Consider the following 19,428-nt stretch of genomic DNA (forward strand, 5'->3'; position numbering starts at 1 on the left):
GTAGGGGGTGTGTGCAGTTTATTCATTACTGCACTAATGAATAAACTGTTCTTCTCAGAGATCTTGGCCTGATTAGAAACTGTTGACCATGAGCGTGTTTCTCACATAGATGTACAGGTGTGCCATCCCGGGCTGAGAGTGAGTTGACCATAAAGAAGTCCATCAAAAACAAGTTTGCAGTCAGAACTTCTTACAGCACAATGGGAACGTTTTGGACAGAGCAAGGCCATCTCATTTTTCACAGGACTCTCCTCCCCCATGTCTCCAGCCTTCCATCTGTTGACATGGCAGTGCTCTTCCAAGCCTGTGAGACAATTCCAGGCACACCTCAGGCAAAGTGTTTCTGCTTGGTCTGCTACGTAACACAGGACCTGAGGGCTGACACAACTGCAAGGAGAAAGGAGAACAGCGTGGTGCTGCAAAGAGAGCAGCACTGAAAAGACCCCGTCCTGCTGCTGCCCATGGCCGTGGCTCCAGGGAAGCAGCAGCAGCAGCACAAGTGAAAGGCAGCAGAGAGGGAGCAGCCACTGGGCGGTGAGGGGCAGCCCCACAGACAGCAGGGCTGCAGCTCCGTGTGGCAGTTGGGCTCTTGGTTCCTGCACCCCTCCTGTGTGCAGGGCTGCTCTCTGGGATCCAGGGGAGGTGGGAGCTGAGATCAATGATATTCTGATGATTTATTTATTGATTCAAAGAGCCAGGTTACTTTTGTCCATTAGGATTGCCAGCCAGGAGACAAAGGTAGAAAATAAAGAAGAAATGTGATGAACAGCACTGATTCATTGGAATTAGAATTACCGTAGGAACAACAAAGAGGGAGTGAGGGCGAAAGATATGAAATAAAAGCAGTCCGAGCTTTTCCATTTTACTGATGCTGAAGCAATATATGTCCTAAGAGTTTCCTGAGAGCTTGCTTGATCTCCTGGTTCCTCATGCTATAGATGACGGGGTTCATGACTGGAGGTACCACTGTGTATAACACGGCCACCACCAGGTCCAGGAATGGGGAGGAGATGGAGGGGGGCTTCAGGTAGGCAAACATGCAAGTGCTGATGAACAGGGAAACCACGGCCAGGTGAGAGAGGCACGTGGAGAAGGCTCTGTGCTGTCCCTGCTCAGAGGGCAACCTCAGCACAGCCCTGAAGATCTGCACATAGGACACTACAATGAAGACAAAACACCCAAAAAAGGTTAAGATACTAAATATGATAAGCCCAAATTCCTTGAGGTAAGCACCAGAGCAGGAGAGCTTGAGGATGTGGGGGATTTCACAGAAAAACTGATCCAAAACATTGCCTTGGCAGAGAGGCAGTGAAAATATAGTGGCAGTGTGCAGCAAAGCATGGAGAAGCCCAGTGCCCCAGGCAGCTGCTGCCATGGTGGCACAAGCTCTGCTGCCCAGCAGGGTCCCGTAGTGCAGGGGCTTGCAGATGGCAACGTAGCGGTCATAGGACATGACTGTGAGAAGGGTATACTCTGCTCCAAACAAGAAAAGAAAGAAAAAAAGCTGGGTAGCACATCCTGCGTAGGAGATGGCCCTGGTGTGCCAGAGGGCATTGGACATGGCTTTGGGGAGAGTGGTGGAGATGCAGCCCAGGTCGAGGAGGGCGAGGTTGAGGAGGAAGAAGTACATAGGGGTGTGCAGGCGGTGGTCGCAGGCTACGGCTGTGCTGATGAGGCCGTTGCCCAGGAGGGCAGCCAGGTAGATGCCCAGCAAGAGCCAGAAGTGCAGGAGCTGCAGCTGCCGCGTGTCTGCCAACGCCAGGAGGAGGAACTCGCTGATGGAGCTGCTGTTGGGCATCTGCAGTTCCTGGGCATGGAGTCCTGTTCAGGGTGCAGGAGATAATGACAAGACAAGACCATTCTCAGTGATACTCATCCCACCATTCTATAAAGACTTTCTTTCTTAAAGCACAGTGTTCATTTTGCTCCATCACTTCAGTTTAACTTCATGAGATTCATGATTCTATAAGTAGTAGAAGCTGAAAGAAGCTTTAGCCTTCCTCTCATTTCCTAGTCATATCCCAGCCTCCTGGATATTTTCCTCAGGAGCTGTTTCCATGTCTCAAGTCTTTACCATGTCTGCACTCAGGGCGCCCATCCCTACCTCTGTGCACTTAAATTTCTTTTAGAGAAAGCTGCCTATTTGAAGGATAAGTGCATTATTCATGTCTGCAGAAAAACAAAAGGATAAATAACTCAGCTGGTGCTGTTCTTTGGGAGAGGAGAGGCTGAGAGCACATGAGGAGATTGCTCAAATAACAGCAGACTGAGAGAGGTACAACTGAGGATTCTCAGAGATGTGTTCACATTTCACATCTCCCGTCAGATTTCTGCCTCCAACTCTTTCCCTTCCCTAAGAACAGGAAACAGAAAATCCCTGCCTTGTCTCTCCTCTTGCAAGTGCTCTTGGAAACACTCTGGGGTGCAGTGTAGCTGTGATCCCCCTGCCCCAGGCAGCAGCTGTGGCAGCAGAAGGCCCCTGCCCTGCCGGGGGGCTCCTTCCCCCACACGTCTCCCCGCAGCGCCCTGGGCAGCTCCCCGGGCAGGCTGAGTGCTGAGCCTGGCAGGCGGCAGAGTCCCTGCCCCGGCGCACAGCCCCTGGGGCACAGCAGGGACCCTGCTCTGCACCACAGCCCTGGGCACCCGGCTGCACCCCCGGCTGCACAGCCTGCAGCTGTCCTGGGACACGCAGCCCTCAGGGCTGTACTCTGATGCTGCATCATGGAAGCCCTCATCTTGAGCAGGTCTTTTTCCACAATAAGGAAACACCGAGTGTCTGAAGCCTGATCTGCTATGGGATGTCCCAGATTTAGTGACCTCTCTAGGAAAAGCAGATTCATTGCATGCAGCAAGCAACTTACCTTGTCAAAGTCAATGAGTAGTGAGCCTCCAGTGAGCTCACAGCTTGCTCACTCTCCACACAGCCTGTAAATTCTCACCCTTCTTTCCACCCCATCACCTGCAGATCATGTCCCCAGCCCTGCTGTGCTGAGCAGAAGGGCTGCTCCTGGGCACAACTGTCTCCCTTCAGCTCTGCCAACTTGTATGAGCACTCTGTGTCCCAGGTGACCGGCCCAGCTGAGCATCACAGGAGGTGATTTCCTTCTCCCCACTGCTCTCCCTGGAGATATCCATGGCTCTCCTGAGCTGACAGCTCCTGCAAGGCAGCAGGGTCATCACTGCAGAACATACTTCAAAATCAGCTCCATTAACAAGCAAGTCCCCTGGATTTCAGAAGCATGGATGTTCCTACTAAATGAAATTCGACCATGAGAGAAACAAATGCCAAATGTGGAAACCTCTGCTCATGATGCATTGGAAGAAAGACAGACAGACAGGCAGACAAGGATGGGGAGGGGTTGAGTCCCCTGTTCTGGGCTGGCAGAGCTGAGGCAGTGCAGGCGTAACATTACAGAATCATACAGTGGTTTTGGTTGGAGGGAACTTTAAATAGCACCTAGTTCCAAGCCCCCAGCCATTGGCAGGACTGCCTACCACAGATCAGGCTGCCCAGGATCCCATCCATCCCGACCTTGAATGCCTCCATGGATGGGGCACAGAGAATATCTTTGGGCAACGTTTTCCACTTCCTTTGAGTAGACAATTTGTTCCTAACATGAAAGCAAAATCTCCCCCTCTAATTTAAAGCCATTTCCCTTTGTCCTATTACTAGCAGACCATCTCATCCCAACCGTAGGGTCCGGCATCTCATCAGTTGGTGGAAAACGGGGCTGAAATGGGATCAGTTCCCCACAGGTCCATGGGAGCCGGGAGTCCTTTTAGTTGTGTTCCGATGTGTACAGTGAGGTGTCTGTGTGTGAACCCCTCATCTGACTCCTTGGTCTTTATTCAACAGGGACTGCATTGCTCACACATACACACTCAGGGGTGCCCGAGGTGCCTGGGGTGATCCTAGTTGTGTGCTGGTGCTTGTAAAGTGTGGTGGAGCATCTCTGAGATAGACACCTCCTTCCTGAGCATCAGCTGAGGGCCAGAAGGGAGGTATTCTTGGCCATCCTAAATGCCACCACAGCCCTGTGCTTAGGGCACCCAGTGTGCCTTTTGCACCTGTCCCCATGGACCATGTACTGTTATTAAACTGACCAAATGGATGAGCTCACAACAGAAGAGCCAGACCTTCCTCTCTGCTTGGTCTGTGTCATACTCTGCCATTCAAGGTACTACAAAGCTCTGAAACACTTACATTCTTTCACTGATGACACCTCATTATGTTCGAGGCTCACATTTGAATGGCATCAGAGTAAGTCTAGGGTCATGCCAGTTCCCAGTTGACACGAGGCTGGCAAATGTTGTCTCATTGTAAGAAAGGAAAAGAAAGATGACATGGGCAATTATGGACCTGTCAGTCTCATTCCGGTGCCTGGTAATATCATGGAGAAAATGATGCGGGGAGTTACTGAAAAACCCCTGAAGTTTGAATTCTGTCAGTGGTCGCAGCCAACACAAACTCATGAGTGGAAGGTCCTGTTTAACTTAATGTCCTTTAATGACAAGGTCACCCATGTAGTTGACCAAGGGAAGCCAGTTGATGTTATCCTCGAGGACTTCAGTAGAGCTTTTGATACTGTTCCTCACAGTATCCGTCTGGACAAAATGTACGCATACGGCATAGACAGAAACATAATGAGTGGATGGGTGGGGCCAAAAGGCTTACAGTAAATGGGATTCATGCAGGATATAGGACGGTCACTAGCAGGGTTCCCCAGGGCTCAATTTTAAGGCCACTACTCTTAAACGTATTTGTGAATGACTTGCATGTAGTGCTAGAAGACGTTTTGAGCAAGTTTGCTGATGATATCAAATTAGAAGGAGTTGTTGTCTCTACTGAGGGTGGAGAGGACTTGCAGAGAGATCTGGACAAGATAGAGAACCAGGCAAGCACCAACCGCATGAAGCATAACAAGAACAACGGCCTGATTCTGCACCTGGGAAGGGGCAACCCTGGACATACACACTTCCTGGGGAATGGAACACTGGAGAGCAGTTCCACTGAAAGGGACTGGGGGTCCTGGTCAACAGCAAATTGGGCGTGAGTCAGCAGTGTGCCCAGGCATCCAGGAAGGACAACCGTCCCCTGGGGTGCATTGAGAGTGACATTACCAGCTGGGTGAGGGAAGGGATTGTCCCTCTCTGCTCTGCACTGCTGCAACCTCGCCTGGAGCACTGGGTGCACTGTTGGGCACCACAGAACATAAAAGACGTAAAGCTATTGTAGAGTGTCCAAAGGAGGGCACTACAACTGAGAGATCTGAAGTTCAAAGTTTCCTTGGGGCTGACTGCTTGTTGAGATTGACCCCTTCTCACATCCCACAACCTGGGATGAGACACACTGCTTGCATGGGACTTGGGTCTCACAGCATCCATGTACCCCATGCAGGGTCTGGGAGCTGCTGCCACCTTGTCTTTCATTTGACCTCATACAAACCTGCATCCCACTGCCCCAGGAAGGGCCCTGAGCCAGCATGAGGGACAGGATCTCCCTGCCAAGGGTCTGGGGATCAGGGCTTGGCCTTTCTTCTTTGTAAGACAAAGGAGGCTTTTCTCAGCATCACAGCCACCATCCCAGAGCCTTTGCCTCCCTGTAATCATGGCTTCCAATTATCTGCTCTAACAAGTCCCTGGGGAAGCTTGCTTGTTAGTGGCCCTCAGTGGGGCCCATTAATACTCCAAGAAACTTCTCTGTTCCTTCTGACTTGGTCTTCTTGAGCACTTTATGCCATCTTCTCTCTTCAGTGGTGGTTGATGGACTCAGCAGCGAAAGACACCTGAGGCCCTTTACAGCCTAAGGAGCCCTCCTGTGCCTTGTGCCTTCCTGTCATCTTCTTCAGGTGTTCAGAACTTGTACAGAAAAATGGAGAGGTATCTGGAGAGAGCTTAAAGAGGAAGAGATTGACGGGCATTTAAGAAGTCTATTTATTTGTTTATTTATTTATAGTTGTGTTTAAACAAGAAGTTAAAGCAGCACTTGGCAATTGATACTGATACAGGATGTCCCCTAATGAGCTTTGCTCTGACACTGTGTGGACAAATGTCCTCCTCAACTTCCCCACCCCATTTCTACTCCCATTGGCCCCATGGGACTGGCATCACTTCTCCTAACATCACTCTTCTCCTCTGGAGTCACCCGCTCACTGTTAAACCTCCTTTGCACCAACTCCCACTGGCTTTCCTCAGAGAACCAGCTGCACGTGGGCAAGGAAAGATTTCTCTTTTTTGCCAACAAACAGGACGAAATGTGATGCAATTGAATGAACAGTAAAACACATTGATCAACTGCATGCCTTGTCCAAGCTACAACTGAGTAGTAGCATCTACTGAGGTTTGTCTTTCACAAGGAATATTTGTACAAGAAATGAGTTAGACAGAGAAAGGAAAAGATAGATATAATCACAGTGAAGGAGTTGACAAGAGAGTCCATCAGACTTCGGAGAGATGGAGCAGGTTCCAAAAATCTCCCTGAAGATCACAGTTCAACCAGATAGCGGTTAATTATCTTAGTGAAGAAAGAGCAAGGGATGGGGAAATGTGGAGAGCAGTGGGAAGAGCGTGTGTCCAGATGGCCTGCTGAAAACATGCCCTTCAGCATGGTCATTACTTAGGAGAGCTGGAGACACCTGGATAATGAAGGACATGAAATATGCTGCAGGGTAGAGCAGCGGAGGACACTGGGCATTAGTCACAGGGCATTGGCACAGGCACCACTGCCTGTTCCGCTGTACCTGAAGGAATCTGTGTAATTCAGATCCTTCAAACTGAGTTCTAGAAAATGTTGTCCTTCTTAAAAAGAAAAAAAAAAAAAAGACACAAAATCCCCTGTGTTTTCAACTTAAAAAGAAAGTGGACATCTGAGAATATCAGAATTTCTGAAGTGTGTTAGTACATTTTCATTCACTTCTATCTCTGTCTTCAATTCTTTGTTTCAATTTTGTTGACATTAACGTCTTCCAGACTTACAGCTCTAAAAAGAAGATCCCTCTTTGTGTCTCCTCACACGAAAACTGCTCCAAAACCAATCAGCTTGTGTGAATTTTACAAAATACACTCCAGGTTGCAGACATCTTTCTTGTGTTGGAGGGACTACTCTGGATAATGCCTTCCCTCCGTCTTCTAGCCGTGGTCTTCTTCATTTAAAACGGGAGGAGAGTTACCCTTCACGTCATTTCTGAATAATAGGTCAAGGATGAATGACAACGAACTAAGGGAGAGATTTACATTTGATGTATGGACAACATTCCTTACATTCCTAAAATCATGATGTGAGGCACAGTACAGGTAGCCCAGAGAAGTTTTGGATGCCCCATCCCTGGAGATGTTCATGATGTCACAGACCCCAGGCATCCACATCTACCGTGTGACAGCCCTGCCCACAGCAAGGGAGTTGCAATTCTATAGCTTGGTCAAGAAGCAGCCATCTGTGCTCTCCAGGGATCTCCTGGATGCCATATGCCCTGCTGTTCTGTCCCTGCTGCAGATACTGGAGTGAAAAAGGCCCAAAATATGGACAAGGCCTGACAACATGAGGCTCCCATCTGTCTGTAGATGGCACTTTTCACTTGCTCTTTCTGATCAGGAAGCCAGGAACAGACATTGCTGGGCTCCTCTGTTGGCCATTTCCATTTGCTCTGACCTGGCTGCTCTGCCATCCCCAGGCAGAGCTCAGTGCACTCCCACAGGGGGCAGTCGCCCTTCCTTGTCTCCTTGCCCATCCATCATAAAAACTCTGTTTCCCCCTTGTGCTGCAGTCCAGTTGTGGAAGCCATTTAACCGTGTCCCTGTGGTCCCAACCAGGAACTCAGGCCTGCAATTGTACAAGGATTTCTAGCTCAGCATGTGTTGGTGTTCTCATTAGCATAAAAACACATAAGAAAACATCCAAATTGTGAAGTTATCCTGACTGCATAGCTCATCTTTGGAGTTTGTGTTCAGATGGTGACACACAGTCATTCAACACATTGAGGGACTTGGATCTGACCAGGCAGCACAGACACTCTTAAGGCATGGCTTTCCCGACGGCCCTGTTCTGTATTTGCAGCTGAATGTGAGTGTGCTGGACAGCCCAGGGAACTGGCATGACACTTGGCTGAACTGATGCCATTCACGGAAAACTGAGGTTTCATCAGTTGAAGGTACCTCAGGCATCTTGGTCATCACCCAGGGTCTGTGTGTGAGCAACTGACTCCCAGCTGAAGGATAACGACTCTAAGCCAAAGCTCATATGGAGGCAACTCTGCGTGCACACCTGATATGAACCAAAGGAATCCCAGCTCCTGTGGGTCTGTGGGGAGCTGAAATCCATTTCAGCTGCAGGGTTTCCATCTAGGGATGAGATGCCTGCACTGCCTCAGCTGGATCACTGCCCTGTCCAGGGGAAGTGCCACCACCCCTCCCTGTCCTGGTCTGTGTGCCCTTTTGGTTACAGCAAATATTGTCTGGTAGGACTAACCAGATGCCTGTGAAATATCACCGTCCACTGGACATTCGCTGGATAATGCAGCAGATTCCATAGTAGAGTTATGATGCTGTTGTTTTTCAGGAGCTGTTGGCTGTGGAGACCCAGGGACATCTCAGGGGAAACGAGTGGGAAGGATAAAAATGACATCCTCTGCTGCTGATGTGGGCCGGGCTCCTGGGACAGAGGGAGCTCCTAAAAGTGGGCAGTGCTGCAGAGAGACAGCTGTGCCCAGGAGCAGCTCTTCTGCACAGCACAGCGCAGCAGGGCTGAGGAAATGAACTGCAGGTTGCATGAGGAGAGAAGAGAAAGAAAAGAGAGATTACAGGATGTATGGGCTGTGAGCAGGCTGAGAGCTCGCTGCAGGAGGATTGCACACAGCTCTTGACAAGGTAAGTCTCTGAATGCAGGCAATGCAGCTGCTTTTCCTGGAGGTATCACTGAATTTGAGACAACCCATAGCAGATCAGGCTGAAGACACACCATGTTTCCTAACTGTGGGGAAGAAAATGCTCCAGCTGAGGGTTTCCGTGCTGCAGCGTCAGAGCACAGCACTGAGTTCTGCGTGTCCCAGGACAGCTGCAGGCTGTGCAGCCGGGGGTGCAGCCGGGTGCCCAGGGCTGTGGTGCAGAGCAGGGTCCCTGCTGTGCCCCAGGGGCTGTGTGCCGGGGCAGGGACTCTGCCGCCTGCCAGGCTCAGCACTCAGCCTGCCCGGGGAGCTGCGCAGGGTGCTGCGTGGAGACGTGTTGGGGGAAGGAGCCCCCCGGCAGGGCAGGGGCCTTCTGCTGCCACAGCTGTGGGCAGGGGGATCACAGCTACACTGCACCACAGAATGTTTTCAAAGGCACTTTGCAAGAGGAGAGTCAAGGCAGGGATTTTTCTTTTATACCCTGAGGGAAGCAAAAAAGGATTGGAGGCTGAAATCTAAAAGGTGCTGTCAACTTTGAACACATCTCTGAGACTCCTGAATTATACTCTAATCAATCATTTCTTTTGTATACAGTCACACAGAATGTGCTTTCAGCTTTTCCTTTCTCAAAGGACGGAACCAGTTGAAATTATTGTCGTTTTCTGCAGACATGAATAATGCACTTATCCTTCAAATACCCAGCATTCTCGAAAAGAAATTGAAGGGCACAAAGGTTGGGGTTGTGGGCTCTAAGTGCACTTGGCGTAAGGATATGTGACTTGGAATCAGATAAAAATATCCAGGAAGTGGGGAAAAAATAAGAAAAAGAGAGGAAGGCAAAAGCTTTATAAGCCGCTTCTGCTTATGGAATGCTGAGCTTCATGAAATCAGTTTCAGGGAATGGAGCAAATGAACATGGTCCTAAAAGAAAGAAAAGTTTTTATAGCATAGCAGGAGGTGTGACTGTGAGAACTGCCTTGTCATTATCTTCTGCACTCTGAACAGGACTCCATGCCCAGGAACCGCAGATGCCCAACAGCAGCTCCATCAGCGAGTTCCTCCTCCTGGCGTTGGCAGACACGCGGCAGCTGCAGCTCCTGCACTTCTGGCTCTTGCTGGGCATCTACCTGGCTGCCCTCCTGGGCAACGGCCTCATCAGCACAGCCGTAGCCTGCGACCACCGCCTGCACACCCCCATGTACTTCTTCCTCCTCAACCTCGCCCTCCTCGACCTGGGCTGCATCTCCACCACTCTCCCCAGAGCCATGGCCAATGCCCTCTGGCACACCAGGCACATCTCCTATGCAGGATGTGCTGCACAGGTCTTCTTTCTTTTCTTCTTTGGTGCAGAGTATTGCATTCTCACCATCATGTCCTATGACCGCTACGTTGCCATCTGCAAGCCCCTGCACTATGGGACCTTGATGGACAGCAGAGCTTGTGCCACCATGGCAGCAGCTGCCTGGGGCACTGGGCTTCTCTATTCCATACTGCACACTGCCAGTACGTTTTCTCAAGCACTGTGCCGAGGTAAAGATGTGAACCAGTTCTTCTGTGAAATCCCCCACATCCTCAAGCTCTCCTGCTCAGAATCAGACTACCTCAGGGAAACTGGATTTATAGTGCTTAGTGTTCTTGCCATATATGGGTGTTTTGCTTTCATTCTTTTCTCCTATGTGCAGATCTTCAGGGCTGTGCTGCGGATGCCCTCTGAGCAGGGACGGCACAAAGCCTTCTCCACGTGCCTCCCTCACCTGGCCGTGCTCTCCCTTCTCTTTGTCAGCACAGACTTTCTGGCCTACCTGAAACCCCATTCCCTGGTCTCCCCATCCCTGAACCTGGTGGTGTCATTTCTGTACTCGGTGGTGCCTCCAACACTGAACCCCCTCATCTACAGCATGAGGAACCAGGAGCTCAAGGATGCAGTGAGGAAAATTATGTCATGGACACATTTCAGCAGCAATAAACTTCTCATCTGTCTTTACAAATGAGTCACAGCCTTCCTTACTATGGGCCTATTTGTGTTCTTTTATGTTTATTGTATTTATTTATTTATATGAATAGGTGCATTCTTCTTTACTATTCATATGTGTATATATATAATTGTTCTAAGAGGTTATCATGTTCCTTAAAATGTGTTTGGATTCCTTCGACTTCTACTTAGGCATCACCCTGCTCTCTTTCTCCTGAAGGCCATATGAACTCTGGGTTAGTACTGACTGCCCCACAGCCTCTGTGTGATTCTTCTGAATCTGCAGGGTAAGGAGATGCCAGTGGGCACTGTGGAGGCAGTGGGGATGCAGCAGGAATGGAACGGGAGGCTGGAGGAAGATTCCTCGGGCATACCTGTGCACACATAGTGCCTTTGGTAATGCCCCATTGTCATTCCAAGCATTTTGCACACCCCCAGACTCCCAGGGAGAGGTTTTATCAGCACTCTTCCCTGTCCACCTGGGTCTGCTGCCCACTCTGATCAACACGGCCAGCACAGAGACACCCATCAATGGCCAAACAGATCAGAGGAGGGATGGGGTCTGATGGGAGTTGATGTGGTTGTGAAATTTCCCTGAAGAATCAAGTATGACCTGGAGCCCTATGACCTTGCTGCTGTTGCTCAGTCCCTGTCCCAGGCAGAAGTCCCTGTGACAGTCTCCCACCCCTCATGCAGGCCATAACCCCAAAGACAACCCTGGCACAAGATGAGCGTGCTGGGTGGTAGATGGAGCACCAGGATCTGGTTGTGACTATGGGCAGAATGAGCCTTCTGCTCAGTCCACTGCAAGGATGGCAGCCTCTGAGAGCTCACAAGGGGAAGGAGCTGGCAGAGGTGATCCTGGGGCGCTGGAGACCACCCCATGCCCGCGGGGCCACAAAGCAGGGTCCCTCAGGGCACAGACCCAGCAAAGCTTCCTGTTGCATGAACAGAAAGGAGACACTGTTGAAGGAAGCTACCACCAGCCCCAGACCTCATACCAGTGGCTCCCAGCAACACTATCACCGTAATCTGCTGAGGGCTGATGGCTGAAATGGGGCCATTCCACTTTGTTACTGGGCTCAGTGCCTGCACTGGGGAATGGGCAGCCTGGCTCAGACCCTCTCCTGGCCCAGAGCTCAGCAGAGCTCAGATCAGGGCTGGCTGTGTGCTGTATGGGACATACTGCGGACCCTCGAATCACCTGGAACTCAGGTTTCTCTGCAGGTTTCTCTGCACACTTGGGAACAGCTATTGAATTTGGCATCCCTTTCACCTTAATATATTAATTGAAACTACACCTAACCCACAACACATTTGACCAATATTTTATATAATTTGAAAGATTTCCAACACAGAAATCAGCTCAGTGTCAGTTAAGATTTCACATGCCTCTTATTCCTTACCTGTTCAGTGTAACTGTAGTGATTTCCTATTTTTGTACTTCAGTTCTGTTCTCTCATGTCCTGACCTCCTTTCCTAATATTTATCAGTAACTTCCTATATTTCCCCTGTGTGCCAGTTAGTTATTTCTGTTCTTGCTGTCACACCTAGTCTGTTGTGTCACTGCAGCTCGGGTAATGATTCTCTTCTGAATGCTTTGGTCATTGCTGAACTCCAGACCATTCCGATAACAGCTCTCTGGATACCTAAGTGAAGGTTGCTAAGTTACAGAAACACACTTATCTACCAGGTGCCAGCTGTAAGCAAAGAAACAATCTAATAAACAATTTCCTTGTGTATGCAGTTAGAAGACAAATTTTACTGTAACACAACCTTTGTCTATGGATTTACTGAGTTTTGTTTAGCTCAATATTTTCAGGATCTAAATGGGAAATGAGTATTTTCCCAAAGCTTCATTACATTTCGTGGCTCTTTATGGTCAGAATGATTATGTGGATGCTTTGACAATACATCAGTTACACAGACCAGTACAAAAATCTACCTGGACTTTTGAAAGGCCTTTGGCATGGTCCCACATCACGTCCTTATCTCTGTGGAGAGATGTGTGAGATGGATTTGAAGGGTGGACTTCTCATTGGATAAGAAATGGTTTGGACAGGCTTGAAAAGTGGGCCCAAAGAAACACCACGAGTTTCAACAAGATCAAGTGCAAGGTTCTGCACTTGTGTTGGATCAATCCCAGGTATGAGGGAAGAACTCCTTGAGAGCTGCCCTGCAGGGAAGTACTTAGAGGTCCTGGGAGATGAAAACCTTAACTGGAGCCAGCAGTGTGTGCTTGCAGCCTGAGAGGCCAACTGTACCCTGGGCTGCATCAACAGAGAGGTGGCCATCAGAGCAAGGGAGATCATTGTCCTTCTCTACTCAGCTCTCAGAAGGCCCCATATGGAGAATGATGTAGAGCTTTTGGAGCAGGTCCGAAGGAAAGCCATGAGGATGATCAGAGTGCTGGAGGACCTCTGCTAAGATGTCAGGTTGAGGGAGCTGTGTGTAGAAACAACTTGGAGGAGAACACACTGAAGCCTTCCAGTACTGAAAGAGAGCTTAGAAACAAGAAGGTAGAAACATCTACCCTTTTTACATGGGTAGATAGGGATAGCACAAAGAGAATCTGTTGCAAAATAAAAGAGGTGAGATTTAGATTAGAAACCGGGGGGATTTTTTCACTGAGATTGTGGTGAGGTCCTGGCACAGGCAGCCCAGAGAAGTGGTGGATACCCCGTCCCTGGAGGTGTTCAAATCCAGGCTGGATGGGGCCTCGGGCAGCCTGATGTAGTGCCTGACTTAGTGGTTGGCAACCCTGCCTACAGCACCGGATAGGAACTAGATGATCTTTGAGATCCCTTCGTTCAATACAAGCCATTCTATGCTTCTATGGTTCTATGACCACTGGCACCGCAGCACTACCCTTTGAGTGACATTTCACACAATCACAGAATTGAAGAGGTTGGAAGGGACCACGAGAGATCACCAAGTCCAACCCCCCTGCTAAAGCAAGTACCCTACAATAGCTCATCCTTTTGACTGTGGCCCTTCATCTGAATGCAGTACTCCATGTGGAGTCTCACAAGAGTGGAATGAGGGAGGAGAATCACCTCCCTTGACCTACTAGCTACACTTCATTTGGTGCAGCTCAGGATATGGTTGGTTTTCTGGGCTGTAAGTGCACACTGCTGATTTGTGTTGGGTTTTTCATAAAGTAACACCTCAAGTGTTTCTCCTCTGGACTGCTCTAAGTGCATTTTCCACTCTGCTTGCATTTGTGCTTCAGATTGTACTGACCCATATGAATATCCTTGCACATGGATGGCCTTGTTGATCTTGATGAGGTTCTCACAGACCCACCTCTGTAGCTTGTCACGGTCCCTCTGGGTGCCATCCCTTATCTTCACTGTGTTGACCACGTCACAGAAATTGGTGTCACCCAAAAACGTGCTGGAGGTGCACTCAACAGCGCTGTCCAAGTCAGCGACAAAGAGGTTAAATAGCACCAGTACCACCTGCAGACCCCTGAAAAATACCATTGTATCCACACAGCCACTGAGCTGTTGTCCACAACTCGGGCTGTGACCATCCATCCAATTCCACATTCAGTGAGTGGTCTATCCATCAATTCATGCCTCATCCCTCTCTCTTCGGAGAGAAGGGTCTCATACAGGGCCGTATCAAATGTCTTCCACCAGTCCCGGTAGACATGTCCAAGTTATGCGCTCATCGTGTGCTAATGGGCAAGGGATGTGAGAACAATGACCCAAGGCCTCTTTCTGTATGCAGGCAATCAGCTTCTCAGGCAGAAGGGATCTCTCAATCCACCTGCCCAGCTGGTGCCTTCTGCTGGCTTACCAGAGGCAGGGGAATGACCATGAGCTGCATTCCTAAAGGTACAGAGCTCAGCCCTGAACTCAAGGCTGTCCTATTGGCTACTACAGAAAGAATGTCTTCCAAGGCGCTTTGCCAGCCTTGTTCCTGCTGCAGGTCTGTCATCTCCAGAGACTGAAATAACCTCTGAAACACCATCTAGCCACGTTTGTTACAGGGTGGTGAGTTCTGCTTGCACAAGTGACCTCACCTCAACACATCTATGCATATACTTATCTATAACACATCAGAGTCTCCGTCTGGTTGAGGAGCGGATGGTGCAGAAGTGTCTGGGTGGGATCAGTGTGCACACATCCATGGGTCCAGATGGGATGCATCCACGTGTGCTGAGGGAGCTGGCAGAGGTGACTGCTGAACCACTCTCTATCATCTTTGACAGGCCTTGGAGAACAGGAGAGGTGCCCGAAGACTGGAGGATAGCCAATGTCACTGCAGTCTTCAGAAAGGGCAAGAAGGAGGATGTGGGAAACTCCAGGCCAGTCAGTCTCACCTCTGTCCCTAGGAAGGTGATGGAACAGCCTGTTGTGGATGCCATCTCCAAGCAATTGGGAGAGAAGGATAGGAGGAGGAGTCATTATGTTTTCACCAAGAGGTAGTAGTGCTTGAGCAACCTGGTAGCCTTCTATGATGGCAGGCTGGGTGGATGGGGGGAGAGCAGTGTCCCTGCGCACCGAGGGCCCACGGGCTTTGCAGTAGCAAAGGTTTACTCACACTTTTCTCTGGGTTTACTGTCACTTTACTCAGGGCTTTACTCACAATTTACTCCGGGGTTCCTAACAATATGATTTAGATTTTACTCTCAAGGTTACTTTGGGTTTACTCACAATTTACACCAGGTTTCCTCATTATTTACTCCGGGCTTACACACCCTTTACTTTGGGTTTACTCACACTTTTCTCTAGCTTTACTCACAGTTTACAACAGGTTTTGCTCACATTCTACACCAGGGTTTACACATATTTTACTCCATGTTTCCTCACAGCTTTCTCCAAGCATTGTTCACTCTTTACTCCAGGTTTTCTCACTCTTTACTACATGGTTACGCACAAGTTACTCCGGGTTTACTCACGCTTTACTTTGGGTTTAGTCACACCTTACTCTGGGTATTACTCACACTTTACTCTAGCTTTACTAATCTTTTACTCCGGGCTTACACACACTTCACTCCAGGTTTACTCATACTTTTCTCTGGGTTTACTCTCACTTTACTCAGGGCTTTACTCACAATTTACTCCGGGGTTCCTAACAATATGCTCCAGGTTTTACCCTCAAGTTTACTTTGGATTAATTCACAATTTACTCCAGCTTTACTCGCTATTTAATCTGGGCTTACACACCCTTTACTTTGGGTTTACTCACACTTTTCTCAAGCTTTACTCACAGTTTACATCAGGTTTTGCTCACATTGTACACCAGGGTTTACACATATTTTACTCCATGCTTTCTCCAAGCTTTGGTTACCCTCTACTCCAGGTTTACTCACTGTTTACTTCATGGTTACGCACTCTTTACTCTGGTTTACTCACAATTTTCTTTGGGTTTAGTCACACCTTACTCTGGGTATTATTCACACTTTACTCTAGGTTTACTAACCCTTTACTCCGGGCTTACACACACTTCAATCCAGGTTCATTCATACTTTTCTCTGGGTTTACTCTCACTTTACACAGAGCTTTACTCAGACGTTACTCCAGGTTTCCTAACAATGTATGCCAGGTTTTACTTATAAGTTTACTTTTTGTTTACTCACAATTTACACCAGCTTTACGCACTATTTACTCCGGTCTTACACACCCTTTACTTTAGGTTTTACTCACACTTTTCTCTAGCTTTACTCACATTTTACATCTGGTTTTACACACATTCTACACAAGGTTTTACACATATTTTACTCCATGTTTCCTCACAGTTTACTCCAAGCTTTGTTCACCCTCTACTCCAGGTTTACTCACTCTTTACTTGCATCCTTTACTCTGGGTTTACTCACAATTTTCTTTGGGTTTAGTCACACCTTACTCTGGGTATTACTCACGCTTTACTCTACCTTTACCAACCTTTTAATCTGGGTTTACTCAGACTGCTGTCCAGGTCTAGTCATACTTTTCTCTGGGTTTACTCACACTTAACTCCGTGTTTCCTAACAATGTACACCATTTGTTTTACTCACAATTTACTTCGTGTTTACTCAGAAATTACCTCAGCTTTACTCACTATTTACTCCGGGCTTACACACCCTTTACTTTGGGTCTACTCACACTTTTTTCTTGTTTTACTCACCCTTTACTCCAGGTTTACTCAACCTTTACTCCGGTTTTACACACACTTTATTCCAGGTTTACACACAATTTACTCTGGGTTTAGTCACAACTTACTCTGGGTTTTACTCACATTTTTCTCTAGTTTTACTCACCCTTTACTCCAGGTTTACTCAACCTTTACTCCGGTTTTACACACACTTTATTCCAGATTTACACACAATTCACTCTGGGTTTAGATACACCTTACTCTGGATTTTACTCCCACTTTACCCCGGGTTTTACTCACACTTGTTTACTTGTTGTAGACAATAAGATGACCAACCAGAGCCAGTCAAGAGACTCCAACCTGACGCATGTCAAAGGAAAATAAGTCCTCAGCCTTCATCCAAAAGTCCACCAAAGAACCACCAAAAGATACGCATGTGTCATAGAGCTGAGACTTGGGGCAGGGATAAATGTCAATCATTTTGGGGACTCGCTGTACTAACCCAACGTTTTCTTGGAAATCTAATGCATGTGTAAGCAGCAGCTTCTTTAAGTACGTGCCTTTCTTGCCCTCCGGTATGCAGGGTAGGTGGGGGGCACTGGGGGAGATGTGGTGTGTGCGCAGCGCTGATTAAACATAGCTGCTTTATAACTACTCTGTGGTTACAGAGTTTGATTTCCACCCATCACAGGGCACAGCCACTGGCACCACTGTCTGTGTCCCTGTACCTGGAGGCATTTGTGTCCTGCAAACACCGTTCTGGATAACATCTCCTTAAGAAAAATGAGAAAAAGAAAAAGAAAAGGACACCAAATTCCTTCAAAGACCAGCGTTTTCAACCTAAAGAGGGAGAGGACAGGAGAGAATATTAGAAGCTGAGAAGAGTGTTAACATATTTTTATTGATTTCGATCTTTGTCGTCAATCCTTGGTTTCAATTTAATTGATTTCATTAATGAACATCTTTCAGCCTTACAGCTTCAAAAAGAAAAGAAGATCCATTTGTACCTTGCACAGAGCCTGGTGCCCCCCAGAATTTCCCTGCCCAGAACCGTCCATGGCATCTCTGTCTTTGCATTGATGGAGTCAAACTGTGGTACTGAGCTCATTTTGATTTTCTCAGATTGTGTTTTCGATGGTCACATGCAGCACAGGACGCTTCACGGCCTCCATGCCCTTAATGCCAGGTACCCTGCCCCATTCTACTGTGGGTCCATATCCACCATAGCCTTCCTTTTGCTGCACATATAATTCTAATAGCCCTTATTGCCTTTGATATGCCTGGGAAGATTCAACTGTGTTTGAGCATTAGCCTTCAGAAACGAATCTCAGCAGGTACAATAGGACAAAATCTTTGTGCTGTTGTAAGGTGATCACTTCTTGTCTCCACTTTCTAAAATAATTCTTCCTAATGTACTCCAAAGACACTTGAAGAAGCCAAGGTGTGCTCTGCTGTAGCCCAAAGGTGTGAGCTTGGCTTTTGCCCTCCCTTCAGACTCCTCAGCTCCACCATCCCACGGCCACTGCAGCCCAGGTTCCCTTCAATCTTCACATTCCCTACAACCCCTTCCTTGCCAGTGAGTATGAGATCCAGTAAGAGATCTCTCCTCTTCAGTTCCTCTATGGCTTGGTCAAGAAGCTGCCATCTGTGCTCTCCAGGGATCTTCTGGGTGCCCTGCTGTGTTGTGCCTGCACCAGATACTGGAGTGAAAAGAGTCCCCAAAGGGGACAAGGGCCTGACAACATGAGGCTCCCAGGTGTGTGTAGAGGGCACCTTCCACTTGCACTTCCTGATCAGGAAGCTATTTCCGTTTGCTCTGACCTGGCTGATCGGCCATCCCCAGGCAGAGCTCAGTGCACTCTCACAGACTTCATTCTCTCCTCACCCATCCAGCGTAAAGACTCTGTATCCCCCTTGTGTTACAGCCCAGTTGTGGAAGCCATTTAACCATGTCCCTGTGGTCCAAAAAAGAGCTGAGGCCTGCAACTGTACAAAGAGTTCTAGTACAGCATGTGTTGGTGTTCTCATTAGTGTCCTTGCCTGTGTGACATTTTTGTTACGTCATGAGCAGAGGTGTCCAGATTTGGCATTCGCTTCTCTCATGGTCAAATTTCTTTCAGTAGGAACAACTGTGCTTCTGGAATCCAGTACACATGATAATTAATTGAGTTGACTTTGAAGTATGTTCTGCACTGATGAATATCTCCAGGGAGAGAAGGAAATCACCTCCTCTGCTGCTGATCTGGGCCGGACTCCTGGGGCATAGGGAGCTGATACAAGTCAGCAGCATTGTAGAGAGACAGCTGTGCCCACAAGCAGCTCCTGTGCACATGAGCTGCGAACATGCTCTGTAGGTGACAGGGAGAGGAGAGAAGGAAGAGAGCTTACAGGCTGTGTGGAGTAAGAGCAGGCTGTGACTTCACTGCAGGAGCATTGCTCACAGTCATTGAGAAGGTAAGCCCTTTTGGTACAGGCAATGGAGCTATGTTTTCC

At 48.4% G+C, this 19,428-nt stretch overlaps 1 protein-coding gene across 1 annotated transcript; it reads right to left on the reverse strand.

Annotated features, from left to right (window-relative positions):
- Positions 1–862: 862 nt before the first annotated feature.
- Positions 863–1,876, reverse strand: LOC101748670 (olfactory receptor 14J1-like). Its single transcript, XM_015272511.3, has one exon. The coding sequence runs from the start codon at positions 1,796–1,798 to the stop codon at positions 863–865; it is 936 nt and encodes a 311-aa protein (XP_015127997.2). The 5' UTR covers positions 1,799–1,876.
- Between the last annotated feature and the right edge of the window lie 17,552 nt (positions 1,877–19,428).

Source organism: Gallus gallus, chromosome 33, assembly GCF_016699485.2.
Source record: "Gallus gallus isolate bGalGal1 chromosome 33, bGalGal1.mat.broiler.GRCg7b, whole genome shotgun sequence".
In the NCBI taxonomy this organism is placed as follows: domain Eukaryota; kingdom Metazoa; phylum Chordata; class Aves; order Galliformes; family Phasianidae; genus Gallus; species Gallus gallus.

Coding starts and splice junctions, on each gene's coding strand:
- LOC101748670 (XM_015272511.3), bottom strand. CDS start 1,798: ATGCCCAACAGCAGCTCCATCAGCGAGTTCCTCCTCCTGGCGTTGGCA.